The sequence below is a fragment of the Polypterus senegalus genome, chromosome 9, assembly GCF_016835505.1.
Source record: "Polypterus senegalus isolate Bchr_013 chromosome 9, ASM1683550v1, whole genome shotgun sequence".
NCBI classification, from domain to species: Eukaryota; Metazoa; Chordata; class Cladistia; order Polypteriformes; family Polypteridae; genus Polypterus; species Polypterus senegalus.
The window spans coordinates 47,195,332-47,209,574 of NC_053162.1; the positions used below are offsets into that span (position 1 = coordinate 47,195,332).

At 35.0% G+C, this 14,243-nt stretch overlaps 1 protein-coding gene across 2 annotated transcripts in view; it reads left to right on the top strand.

Annotated features, from left to right (window-relative positions):
- necab2 (N-terminal EF-hand calcium binding protein 2) overlaps positions 1-14,243 on the top strand; it is a 428,558-nt gene that overhangs the window by 175,147 nt on the left and 239,168 nt on the right. For both annotated transcript variants that reach the window (XM_039763074.1, XM_039763073.1), the window contains exon 5: positions 10,076-10,173. In XM_039763074.1, coding sequence (XP_039619008.1) covers positions 10,076-10,173 — 98 coding nt within the window. The remainder of the gene's footprint in view (positions 1-10,075; positions 10,174-14,243) is intronic.

The following is a 14,243-nucleotide window of genomic DNA, read 5'->3' on the forward strand; positions in this document are numbered from 1 at the left end:
ACAACATTTATTTATATAGCACATTTTCATACAAACAGTAGCTCAAAGTGCTTTCATAATAAAGAATAGAAAAATAAAAGACACAATAAGAAAACAAAATAAATCAACATTAATTAACATCGAATAAGAGTAAGGTCCAATGGCCAGGGGGGACAGAAAAAAACAAAAAAAACTCCAGAGGGCTGGAGAAAAAAATAAAATCTGTAGGAATTCCAGACCATGAGACCACCCAGTCCCCTCTGGGCATTCTACCTAACATAAATGAAACAGTCCACTTTGGATTTAGGGTTCTCACGGAAGGGCTTGATGATGATGGTCATGTAGACTTCTGCCTTTTAATCCATCCATCATTGTTGGAGTATCATGAAGCTCTGAGTAGGTGGAGGTGGCACAGGCCACCACCACAAGGAAACCGGAAAAAGAAACAGAAGAGAGAGTAAGGGTCAGTACGGATTTTAGAGCCACCATGAGTAATTATTATGAGGAAATTGAACATACAGAGTATAAGGATTAAGTTAAATTAAGTTAAAGTAAAGTTAGGAGAAGGCCATGTTAAAGTAATATGTTTTCAGCAGTGTTTTAAAGTGCTCCACTGTATCAGCCTGGCGAATTCCTATTGGCAGGCTATTCCAGATTTTAGGTGCATAGCAGCAGAAGGCCGCCTCACCACTTCTTTCAGGATAATCAGGATGAAAATACTGTTAAAACAGTAAAAAATAAAAAATCTACATTATCTACATAATACTGTTTAGTACATTTAATAAAAATGTAACAATCAAGGTTTTGTAATTTCTACATTAACCCCAAAACACAGAAACTGGGAAATAATAACATACTAAAATAGGCTTGGAGTCCAATTAAAAACATAAGTTGGTTGGAATAAAAACCTGCATCCACAGTCGGTCCCCATGAGTGAGTGTGGAAGCCAATGTTCTACAACATATACAAATCTGAAACAATAATACAATAACAGTAGTACTAAAACTAGCAATATTTCCATTTGTAAATAATCACAATAATGGATACCGATAACAAAATAATGCCAATATGAAGTCCTAAAAATAAAAATTCAGATACGGCCATTTGGCAATGGAGGAGAGAAAACCAAAAACTCTTAAGATCATTGTGGGTAGGGTTCTTAGTCCTTTATATTAGGTGGAATCTCCATTTTGCTTTTCTAGGTTAACTGATCAACCCATCTCACATGACATTGTAAAACATCATAGAGCTTTATAAATCCATGCATGTGACCCCCCATGTAATGGCAAGGTTGGCACCAGACTACTCAGTGGGGATCTTGTAGTTTGGGATTGACTTGGATCAGACTTGTAAGAAGTCAGACATGGAAACACAGACACAAAAGATATTATTTCCAAAACAAAAAAGGATTTTATTTACAGGTGCACCTACACGCAAAAATAAATGGTGAGCAAAATTATATACAGTAAATTTTCCAGTCCCAAAATGAAAAATAAAGATAAGAATGTATATACATAAAATTGTAGTCTTCCTATAGAAAAAAAGCAGGAAGAAACTACACAAAATGAAAACCAAAGAATCCACAAAAAATATTTACAAGGAACAAAAAAAGAGTGTATATACAAGAAAAACAAAAAGTGCACCACAAGCCCAAACTATAAGATACCTCCACCAATAATATACTAGGACTAATAGATATCTATGAAAAAATATTTACAAATATAGGTACAAGTTGCTGTTTAGTATACTAAACAAATTTGCTACACACACCACTGAGTCTAAAGACAAATCCCAAAAGGCAGGAAGTGCCTCTTATAGTCGAGGAATACATTTTCCTGTGACACTTTGCTCCCTTTCACCAATTGCGACTGACACAGGTGCCTTCTGTACTGGTCCTCTTCTTGCAAAGCATTTATTAAATAGGGCTAGCGGTTGCACATGCACAGTCTTGTGTGCATCCCGACGCGCTCTCCTCGGGAAAGCTGATATTCTTGAGGATCCCTATGTTAATGCATGCACTAACTAAACTAAACACTTAGCACCTTTTCCTTTGCTAAAGGCAGGGCTAAAGAGACGCTTGCTTTTATGACAGGGTACATGCAGCGTCCTCCAGTAGGCTTGACCTGGAGGTGCGTCCGACTCTTAGCCGTCACCCCGCTGCTTGAACCTGCCAAAGACAAAGTTAAAGTGATCGCGAAAGTGCTCCTTGCACTTCAACGATTTAAACAGGTACATTAACTTTTGTTTTGTAAATGTCGACTTTACCCTATCCTTAGGACTTTTTCTCTTTAAAGTGGTAATGCCTGGTAGGCGCATTACCACAATGCAGTTCTGTCTGTAACACATCATCTAATTCAAAATTTTGGAAATGCCCCATTTTCATTAAACAGAGAAGAAGCAATGGGGCTATAGCGCTGAACATACTGTGGCTTAGAAGATGTCTTGGAAGTGGGTAAAACATAGGTTATACGGTTAAGATGTCACTGGCAGCTATCCATGAAAATTTGCCTGGTACTCAGATAAGAATAATCCTCCAGTATGTCACTAGTTTTAATATTCTATTAAAAAAAGAAATGGCAAATTAAACACTATTCACAAACTGATATGTTGTCATGGAGCACCTTTAGGTACCTGCTAATTCTACCTAGGTATGCTGAGAGGTTCTACTAAGGCTCTTTTTTCCTCCCGCCTCAGACTGTATAATGTAATGTCACATATGTCCTTTTCCACTTTTTTCAGTTATAATACAATCAATGGCACAGAGAGAATATCTTTACATATAATACGCTACCGTGGCTGTCCGTCGTCTGTCCAGGATTTTAAATCACCTGTAGCTCTCAAACCATTTGACCTATTGAACTGAAATTTGGTACACATATACTAAGTGACATCTACTGTCTGCTTTCGGGGTGATGATTTTTATTACTCTCTTTATTGTATTTTATTGTAGAATCAACTCTCAGCAGCAGGGCGGTCGTGCGGAGTATGCGTACTGGCACCTTTCTCATCCCTACCACCTTTCCCGTCACTTGCTCTACCTCTTCATATCTTAAATCATTTTTGAGGCAGATTAAACAACACTTAAGTGCCTGCTTAAGTGAATAATTAAAAAAAACATACTAAGTAATTGCAACACAAACACTGACTTAATCAATTTAACGTGAACAGATGCCGATGAAAAAGAGAACAAGCGGGCCGCTAGGGTGGAGAAAAGAAGAGCTGCTCAGGAGGCAGCATGTGCATCAACCTCTGAGCAAACAAATGCTAAATGTACAGAGAAAGAGTATGAAAACTATCGTGCAGTCCACCGTTACTGGTTTGTTTATATTATGACATAATTTTATTATTTTATGTGTGTGGTTCCTTGCCCTTTGCTTTTTTACCATTTTGCACTATATAGCTACTGCATGTGTCAAAGACAGGTACCGAAATACATTTTAAAATATTTGGCATCCCTTGCCCTACACGTACCTTCACCTCATTTACACTGGTTTTTCTCCACTGTTTTTTCTTTCCATCAATTTATCCTATTTTCAATCTCATTTATTGCATTACAAGGTTTCAGCAAGTCACAACATTACCCAGCAGCATCAGATAAAAAAACTAAAATCAGCCACACATGAACAATGAATGCTCAGAAATGAAATATGTTCTTTGTACTTGGGAGGAAAACAGAGTGTAAAAACAAAACTCACAAGGACTTCAGGGGAAACTTGAGTGCAAGTACTATATATATCAACAGCACAGGTCACATAAAATAAAGAAAAATTAAATTATTTTAACTCATAGAGAAATAATCTCAAATACAGTCACACCACTACAGCAAAAAGCCACTAAAACAGAACTATGCCACCTATGATAATATTGGCATAAAGCCACATATTTAACCATTAATGTTGCAGAAGGATCTTCATAGTAAATATTTAGTACTTTATGATCAAACTTTCTAAAGTCAAGGACTTGGTGTTATGTTTATTAATAGTATGATATAGCACTGTGATTGTTGCCTTATATTCTTTCAGGAGATTGTACATTTATGTCCACAGTTAATTAACCTGTCATCAGGTCCACTGTAATGTCCACATTATCCCAGAGCAAAGGTACATACTGTGTATCTGTCTATATGCGCACAGTTTGATAGATGAGAACCTCATGAAAGGCAGATTTCTGTCTTAAATGCTTCCACAGGTAAGCTTCTCCTCCCACATTTTCTTTTGCAAGATGGCTGTCTGCCACAATGGCATTCCCCCAATATAATGGACACCAATGAATGCCCAGTAATTCTGATTAGGTTAACAGTGCTTGCCCTAGCAATTACTGACAAGACAGCTTTATAGGTATAAAACAGAAATTAATGTAAAGATGGAAAAAAGTAGCTTTGTAAAATAAGAACACATTTTCCCAGAAGAAATAGCTGATTTCTCAAATGTGATGTTTTATGAAAAAACATAAAAGAGGTTTAATTATGGTGCAGCATACAGTATCTTTTATCAAGACTTTTAAAAAAGCTTTTGATGTTCTATGGCATGACAGAATTATCACAAAACTACAGAAGGCTTGGGTTCATGGAGTGGTGCATAAAGTGAGATTCCACAAGGATAATTTTTGCTTATATTTATGTGTCTAAAGTATTTGGACATAAATATACATAACAGCTTGATTTAAAATATGGCTTTAGAGGAGGAATTAACACTATCGAGTTGAGTTAGTTGGGTCATTACCCATGGGGGACACAGATGGAATAAAGCGAAAGGAAAGTTTAGCTCAAACATTAAAATAAAAATTCTTCTTCAGTAAATCAAAGATAAGTGATAAGTCACCAAACGGTTTTTTTAAAGATAATAGTAATTTCATGACTTGATATATTTTTGCAATAGTTATAGGGTAGAGACTGACAGCCCATGTTTTGCTAAGTGTCTGGTCTTTCCACACACAGACACATTAGGTGAATAATAATCAACAGGTTCTGTGGGGCTGAATTATTCTTTCTTGTAGATCCCTTTTCCCAATGACTATGCTAGGATTTTCTTGATAGCTTGCTTTCTGACTCTTTAACGTATATAACTCAGCACCTACTGCATCCGTCAGCTGTTTAACAAGAAAGCTAAAATAGTTAGATGATGCAGTGCCTCACTGCGGTGCAATCACAATATATATAAAAAAAAACTTTTATTAATAATGTTAATGTTTCTACCATATGGATCATAACAATTTTATTTGTGGTGCTCATAAAACACTTAATTAAATACATTGTACTGATTCTGCACATTTTGCGTAGTTGGTGGCTGGTAGTTAATCAGAGACCAAGATGTAAGTAATTACAAATTTGCCCAGGAGAATTATGTTCAAATTCTATTAGCTTTTGGAATGGTGTTCATCATGGAAAATGCCAGCTGGCCTGAGAACTGTTTAAAAGGTTTGTAAGGAAAAAATTTTCAGGAAAAAATTGAAACCATGGAAAGTAATGAAAAATGGAAATGTTGTAATTTCCACTCTTAGCAAATATCCAAATTTTGGTTTACAGAATCTTCAGATTTTGGTTTTAGCTGTTTTACAACTCTCTTATGGTTTATATTAATGTTTAAGTGAATTACACATCTTCATTTCTGATGACTTCTATATTCTGTCAAGAAATGACTTGTTTTAATGAATAAATACTATATTATATTCAGATCTTGGACTGAAACCTATTATATTATAGTGACAAAACACCCTGTATGTAAGTAATTGCTCATTAGACATTATAATCAGATACACCATTTTTGGTAACAGTAACTGTAATCAGATGTTGGTTTTCACATTTTTTTTATTCCACCCCTCCTTATAAACCTGTATCAATTATGTAATATTTAAGGGTTTTTTTGGGCTTGAATTTTTTTTGGGTCCAGCCACAGCAACTCAAACACGTTTAGGCCTAGACTTTGATTAGGCTGTACAGAAAACCATTAATTTCTTTTTCCATGGTCATTCTGTTAAAGAGCTGCATATTTGCTTTGGGTCTTTCTATGAATTAATGACCCTGCTGTGCTCCAGTATCATCAGAGACCTCCGTCATTCAGCTTGGCTTTTTCGGCTTTTCTTCTTTTGGAGGGCGGTGTTTGATTTTTTGTTTTCCCAAAAGCTATGTCTGTGTTTAACTTTTTTTGTAGAATATTGCACTGGAACTCTTCAGAATCATCCAGTGTATGTTACAAGTTTAACGTGAGCACTCATGTGTTTGAAAGTGAACAGTGGTTTCCATGTTACTACTTTAGTTTTGATATTGATGATTATAAACATTGATAATAGACAATATGGCTTTGCCTATGCTTTAGTGGTGCAACAGAGCCTTAGAAAGTATTTTATATAGCTTATCAGTGTTACATCAGTAATATTCATCTTTAGAGTTTTCAAGAAATTTCTGTTGATTCTACCATGAGGTGTTGATTGAATCTGTTTACTCTAATGCCTAGAGCCAGAGTTAGTCTTCTTTATGTGTAGTGGGTCTGGCTGCCCTTAATCAGGTCTGATTGTTATTTAAAGCCGTCCAATGGCTGATCATCGCTTCAGCTGAGTTTACCTTGGCGTGGATAACTTTGCAACACCCAAAGGCTGCATGTTTGATTACTTTGCACACCAAACAAATAAAAGAAGCAATAACACAAAAATTAATATATGTTTTTTCTCAAACAATCTGTTATATGCTAATATGAAGATCATTTGTTAAAAATATGTAAATACTTGTTTACAGGAACTGTAATTAAAATAAATACAAAATGTGATTTTGTTGCCAAGAAGGAGCAGAATGTGTTTTTCACTGCATTCTAATTAAAACTTACAGTACACTCTGAGTAACATATAAGCAGTGATGGAAAGTAATCAATTGCATTTGCGTTTGTTACTAAACTTGATTAGATTATGTATGGAACTGTACATTTTAAAGTGTTTAAATGTTAATTCTTTAACATTTATTTATATTTTTTAAAAATATATTTATCTGGTAATGATCCTACTTTGAAGATAGATCATTACCAAGTCCTGTTGATTGGCTATGTTCAAAATCCAAAGTTCACAGTGGCCAATTAAAATAAAACTACATAAACAAATTTTGTGGGTAATAGGTCATGACCTGGAAGCATAAAGTATTTAGTAAATGACACAATCAGTTTTCTCTGACTCAGTAAGTGGAGACATCTCAGCATATCATTGTAATGGTCCAGTGTATTGGCCAAGTGCTGTAGTAATTCGAGTAAAAAAAATGTTGTTTTCAGTGACTTTGTTTCTGTTCCACAAGGAGATTCCAGTGCAATGGAAAGCACAGCTGAAAGCTGTTGGTGTTATGGAAGCAGTAATGACCTTTATATTAAAAAAAAAAAAAAAGACGGTGCTATATATCACTGGTCACATTTAGAAAGCTAATTTTAATGACATAAGACAAAACAGCATCATTATGCGTTATAAACTGTATCCCAAAAACTGTGGGGTTCTCTGCATACAAGAACACTTCCTGAAATATACAAAAGCCCATGGAAATAAGTTAACCTTTTAAACTATCATTGTGCCTAAAATACAGCATAAATAATAAATATAGTCAATTGTACTGAAAAATATACAGTACGTTAAATTTCTCATAACTACTAATCTTGCTAGCGAAGCAGTGCCCAGTTGTCCAAAAGAATAATCTAGGACAGGGGTCTGCAAACCTTTCAGTGGTGTTGTGCCGAACCTATGTTACAATGTTATTCCACGTGCTGACATAATTCTACCAATTTTGTTATATATAGTATCCATGATGTACTTTTGAAGCCCATTATAACCGGATCTTATATTATTGGTCATTCAATATTTTAAAATACATAGGATCATATGTGAAAAGAATGTTTTGTCAATTTTTTTTTATAACTACATTCTGTGGCTTTATTTTTGGTTCCCATTATTTGACTAAAATAAGTAGTTTGTTTCTTAAAGCCTGAAACAGTCTTTTTTATAGCTTCACTTTTCTCATCAGAGTTTTTAAATGTGGACTGATATTTAGTTTGATAATGTCTTTGTACACTTGACGTACAACACTTTCGCAGCATAACACACAGCAGATCCTTTTGTTGTACAAATCCATATTCATTTGTCCAAAAGTCTTGAAAAGAGCAAACATCCAGTTTTTGTCTTTTATGAGTCATTTAAGGGCAGTACATTACATAATAATAACAAGAGGTATGTTTTAAAGTACCATGGCCTGCACTGAACACATGGTTTCCATTTGGTGAGTCGCATATGCAAAAAGTGAGGGCGCGAACACGTGCTGTATTTAAAATATCATTTTTTTTTACGATATTTCAATTCAATCAGAGTGCCATTGAAAATCGCATGCCGTAGGTTGCTGACCCCTGAGCTAGGATAACAGTTGGCATCATATTTTTTGTTTCCCTTCAGTGTGTAATATATGTGAGTTGCATTTAATACATACATCATTTACAAAATGTGTGTAGTGTGCACTGGTAAGTTTGTAATATTTAGCAGTAATCTTCCATTTAAGAATATGAGCACTTGCAAAATGTTTGGTTTCACCATCTGAGCCAGGCTACAGCAAAAAGCTTCACACTGAGAATTGTAATGACAACTGCACAGGGTCGTTCTCATCAGGTCCAAGCAATGCCTAAAATTTAGTCAAACGAAGTGTTTAGTAAAAAAAAAAAATTCCTTTGTTTTATGGAAGACACATATGCTGTATTCGTCATGTAAGCGTTTCCCTCCACTGAACTCACGCTGTCTCAAATAATACTTGATAATGATAACTACAGAATGCATTGCCATCAAATATTTAAAGATGATTTTGATTACTTGCTTACCATAAATTCATTGTCATGATGTCGTTTTTTTTCTTATTTTAGTATTTTAAATGTACAGATTGATTCAGTAACATGCACTATTAGTGTAATAGCATGGGATGTGCTTGGTCAACAACTTTTCAATAACAATTTAAATAATATAGCAGTCTTATTAATGATTTCATATTGTAATTAGTGTAGCACACATCTAATAATAAAATATAATGACTTGTTTTCCTAAATTTAAAGTCTCATTACGGGGATTGAGAGTATGAGTCACTTTGTAGTTGATGAAGAGCCCAGTTTGGTAGGAGGAAGAGTCCAATTTGGTAGAATTAAACAATAATAATTACAGTTTAAAGCCCCCCCACACTGCTGTGCTGTTTATTTGGATTTTACTTTGAAAATAAAAATGTTTTCATATGTTGAAATCCAGTAGAAAGCTGCAAACAAAGCAATGCCACTGGGTCCTTCTGTCATATTTGTTTTATGTTTAGATTTTTGGTATTTAATCAGTCGATTTTTACCATTGAATAAAAAAAATTAACAATTGCAATTTTTCATGTAGGAGTTTTACGTTTATGCACATGAAAATAAAAAAAAGTTTTTTCTTTGAATAAATTGTGAATAGAGAACATAGCAGTCTTATTCATGTTTTAATTGTTATTGTGCATTTCTAGCAATATAAATAAGTGGTCTGCTTCCATAATATCAGTCTCATTCCAGTGCGGGGAGTACAATGTGCTTTGCAATCAATGATGGGCTCCTTTTGCTAGAACTGTACAATAAAAAGAACTTGAAATGAAAAAGGCTGCTGTGTGCTTCCTTTAGATTTTCTTACAATTTCTTTTTTGTTCTTCATAGAAATGTACAGACTGACTTTGTTAGAAATGTAATTGCCATGTAAAGTACAGTATATCGTTTCTGTTTCGAAGTGTTCATATATATGTTCAGCTTATAATTATATATAATTAATATGTTCTTTGATGAATAAAATCTATACTGTCTAATGCACAACATAGACATTTGAGGAATTTAATAATTTAATATAAATTTTTACTGAAATGACTAAATTGTACATTTACTTGAATAGTCTCCACCTAACAGTTTTACTTAAGTAAATTTTTGTCTATATAGTAATGCTTCTACTTGAGAATTTTTTTAGTATTTTTCCCACCACTAAATATATTGTGTTTTTTGAAAAGAAATAGATTTAATTCTTTGCAGATAATACCGAGCGATATAAACTTTTGCTGACCAAAACCAATCAATAATATTTTTGTGTTTCCCAGAATACTTTGCCTCTCACATGGGAGACTATGAAGATGTGTTGGCGTCTCTGGAGACTCTCAACCTGTCCATTCTTAAAGCCATGGACTATACTAAGAGGGTGAGTGGCTTACCTTTGCATTTGGTTACGCTGACGTGCGACTGAGAAACTCTGAAAATAAACACACTTACTGCACACACTTCTGTCAAATCAACAAAGAATTATGAAAGTTTAACTGAAGGAAAAAAGACTCCCAGGTTTTTGGCATAATTAACAATATTTTTACGTGTTGCTTTAGTTTATTTGTTGTTTAGAAATGAATTCTTGTAGCTAATTTGTTCATACTCTGTGCTTCAGGTATTATGCTTTATAACAGTAGAAGGACTTTCTTCCTTGTTTGTCACAACCTTATCTGTGGAAATGGCTGTTGTTGCTAAGTGTGTTTGTGTGCGCACACATCCCAGTGTGATATTATGGAGTCCATAGTAATTAAGTGCAAGCTCTCCTTAACTTTGTTTAAAGTGAATATTAAATAAAGTACAATCATTTCTTTTGAGAAAGTCAGTAGATAAGGAACTTTAAATTTTTTTTTTTTATTTTATATTGTGGGTTGCCCCATTGTTTTGATAAATTAAATTCTCAAAAATGTTTAGTGACTCTTGTCTGTTTGCCTAGTATCTGAAATACATTCTCTGGTGCTTACTATAAATGAAAAATAACCTGTTTGCTCTCTTCTATATCTTGGACAATGATTATTGTAGGATTGTTGCAGTGCATCGTCCTGCTTCCATTTTATCTGCATTGTCATTTTTCCCATCTCCCTAACTGTCATCTTGTTTACATTTTATGGCACATTTTTTCTTTGTCCTGGTCCTTAACCCTCTTTTGTATTCTCACTCTTGGAATACACTTTTGGGTTTTGAGTAATAGCCTGTATTGTTAAGTGTTTTTTTTTGTTTCTTTGAGTTTATTAGTTTTGGTTACTTCTTTCTTTGTTTGGTGAGTATTTATCTCAATTGTTATAAGTGAATTTCTTTGTTTTTTGCCTCCTTTTGATTTTTGTTTGAAATTTCTTATTTAATAGATTTCTTAATTTAAATTTTTAATGCTGGAAGGTTTTGTGATTTTTGTCATTTCAGTATTTGTAAAATAAGATTGATTTGTAAATTAGTAATTATTTTCCAGTATCATCTATGCAGTGACAAGTGCTGAGCTTTTAGGTTAACTCTTCTTTAGAATGCACAAGTATAGGATTTTCCTGCCACTATGTGTGTAGAATGTTTCTCCGATTTCCTCTAGTTCCATCAGATCTTCACTGACTGTAGAGGTGAGCCACATCTAGTAAATGTTTGTAAGGATATTTTATATGTGACTGGCACAGTTGATAGTGATTCTTTGCCATGGGGTTTTGCTTTTTTATCATCATCATCATATTCTACTAGTACTAAAGATCTGTTGTCATGTGTTTTTGGGGGATACAATGAACTCTGATATAATAAAATATGTAAAGGCTTGTGAGATCCAGCACTGTACATTGCTGTCTTTCAGGACATTCAGCCATTGTCTGTGTCTTTGAACAGACCTTTCAGTTTACTCGAAAAGATCTACTAGACAGTATTCTGGGCATGCTGGTATTCTGTTGAAGTATGACAGTTTTTATGAGGCAGGCAGGTCATTTCATCCATTCACTGAAGAAAATTGCTGTTATTGTAATGGTTTCCTGCAATTTATTGTTTCAAACAGAGAACTTCAGTTTTTTCTCATTTTAGAAAGCTTTTGGATGCTGAATTCTAAGAAAAAATGTTTGTGTGGAGCGGGTGCACCAATTTTGTTAATATTTTTTTGTGTTTTTTTTCTGTGAAAAGCAATCCATTCATATTCCATCCCCAGCTGGCTAGTCTGAATGACCCTTTTTTATTTTTGTTTTCAACCGTGCAATATTCAATAATTTTTATGACCTCAGTTTGTTGATATTACATTTCTAAACTGGCAACGCAGATGTTGTGTTCATACTTGTCACACTGAACTTACCTCTGAATACAAGTACTATTAGAAGTTATAGAGAACGGTATGGCCGTAAACATGGCTCGATTATTTTACAGCCCAGCTCACTCTTGTACACAACTCAATGAGTCATTTTGTACATTTCCTTTTAGAAAGCACTCTCACATTTTAGCCTCCCTGTATCTATAAACAGAGCTGAAAGATAGGAAAAAAGAATTGAACTAACATCAAATATGTTTCAAACTCCTAACAGGGTGTGATCACACTCCCTAGAGCAGTCGGTTTGTGCCCAAGTCACCTGCCCCATTTGCTTTTCATTGCCTGCTGGAATCTCTAAATGTGTTTTTGTCTTTGCTGAAGGAAATTGTTTGCTACTTCTTTAATAGAATCATCTTCTTACATAGGACATAGATTAATGAAGATGTCTCAAGCAATCCTGGTGTGAATCCCAAGTGGTGGTGGGGGTTAGGGGTGTCTGATCCGGAGGCATGCTAAACTGAGGTTCTGTTGGAAGAAATATACCAGGCAGGGGAAATCTGTCTGAAGGCTTTGGGAGTGTGATTCTTCAAATCTGGCAGCTTTCTGGGAGCTGCAGACCTGCTTCCTTCAGTCAGATGGGAGCCTGGGCTAACACGTTATTCCAGATTGCTCCATCACGCTTATCCAGTGTGTCACCAGCTAGCACAATTACATGTTGTCAGATGAAAGAGCTGCATCCCAAGGAGGTCATCCTGCTTTCCTGCTGGAATACATTTTCATTTTATGCGGTACTCTGTGATTTTTCACAGCCTCTGGATATTTCCTGTGACTGTTTATTTTTCTTATGATTGAAAAAAAGTGTCATGCAATAAAATAGCTGGCAGCTTATGAAAAACTAAACTAATGGGGCAGAATTACATAAGTGGGAATGAACTGTTGCTCTATAGTTCATAGTATAGGGAAAGGGTGGAATTATTCCTTGATAAAAATGTCAAACCTTGCTGATAACTGGTGAAAAGGAGAGCAGAATATACTATAACTCTTAAGACAGCAAACACATATGGATTAAAATCTTATTAATTAAGCTGTAAAAGCTTTTGTATTAATAAATTATTCTCTCAGTGGGGGTATTTGTTAATAGTCAGGTCTGGCTGGGAAGTCAAACATATTTTTCCACACTCTGATAACTCTCATTGACAGCACATCTTTGTTCCAAAATCTTGCATTAACAAAACTAACATTAGTGCTCACTTCATGGAAATACATAGGATATTAAAATTGATTAAGCATAGGAATCTGAAAATGGTGGGGCTATCACTGAGTAAACATGTCACATTTTGTAGCCGGTAAATTGATTTCTTCCATTGCTCAAAAAAAGAAAATATCCAAAAGCTATTTCCATGCCTAATCCTATTGATTTAAAACATTTTTTTCAATAGCAAAGTCATAATGCCATATAAGTCAAAACATTTTGGGCAAATATAAAATGAAGGCGGAGTGAAAATGGTAAGGAAAATCTATACTAATAAAAGGCAAAGCCCTCACTCACTCACTCACTCACTGACTCACTGACTCACTCACTGACTCATCACTAATTCTCCAACTTCCCGTGTGGGTGGAAGGCTGAATATTTGGCAGGTTCATTCCTTACAGCTTCCTTACAAAAGTTGGGCAGGTTTTATATCGAAATTCTACGCGTAATGGTCATAACTGGAAGCAGTTTTCTCCATTTACTGTAATGGAGATGAGCTTTAACGCCGTGGGGGAGTTTCGTGTGACATCATCACGCCTCCCACGTAATCACGCAGTACATAGAAAACCAGGAAGAGCTCAAAAAAGCGCTTAAGAAAACATGCATTATATAATTGAGAAGGCAGCGAAACAATAAGAAGCGAGCGAGTGACATATACAACCATATTCATGAGTTCTGCTACTTCGGAAACAAAGCACGATGTAAACCTACACTTTAAATTAAGTTCATAGACAGGCTGCCGCTGGCGTTCGTAATTTAGTGCCTGCCCATATAAGGCCGTCTGTCAGCGGCAATCCAATAGCAAACTGCCACGGGTAAATATTCACAGGTGAAGGACTGTGCTTATGGAGAGGAAGATGAGATGGTCAGGGTGGTGTTTGATACAAACTCAGCGAAACTGCGAGAGAAAGTTTTAAGTGCCAGGACTAAGGTAACATTAAATACAGCCACGGAC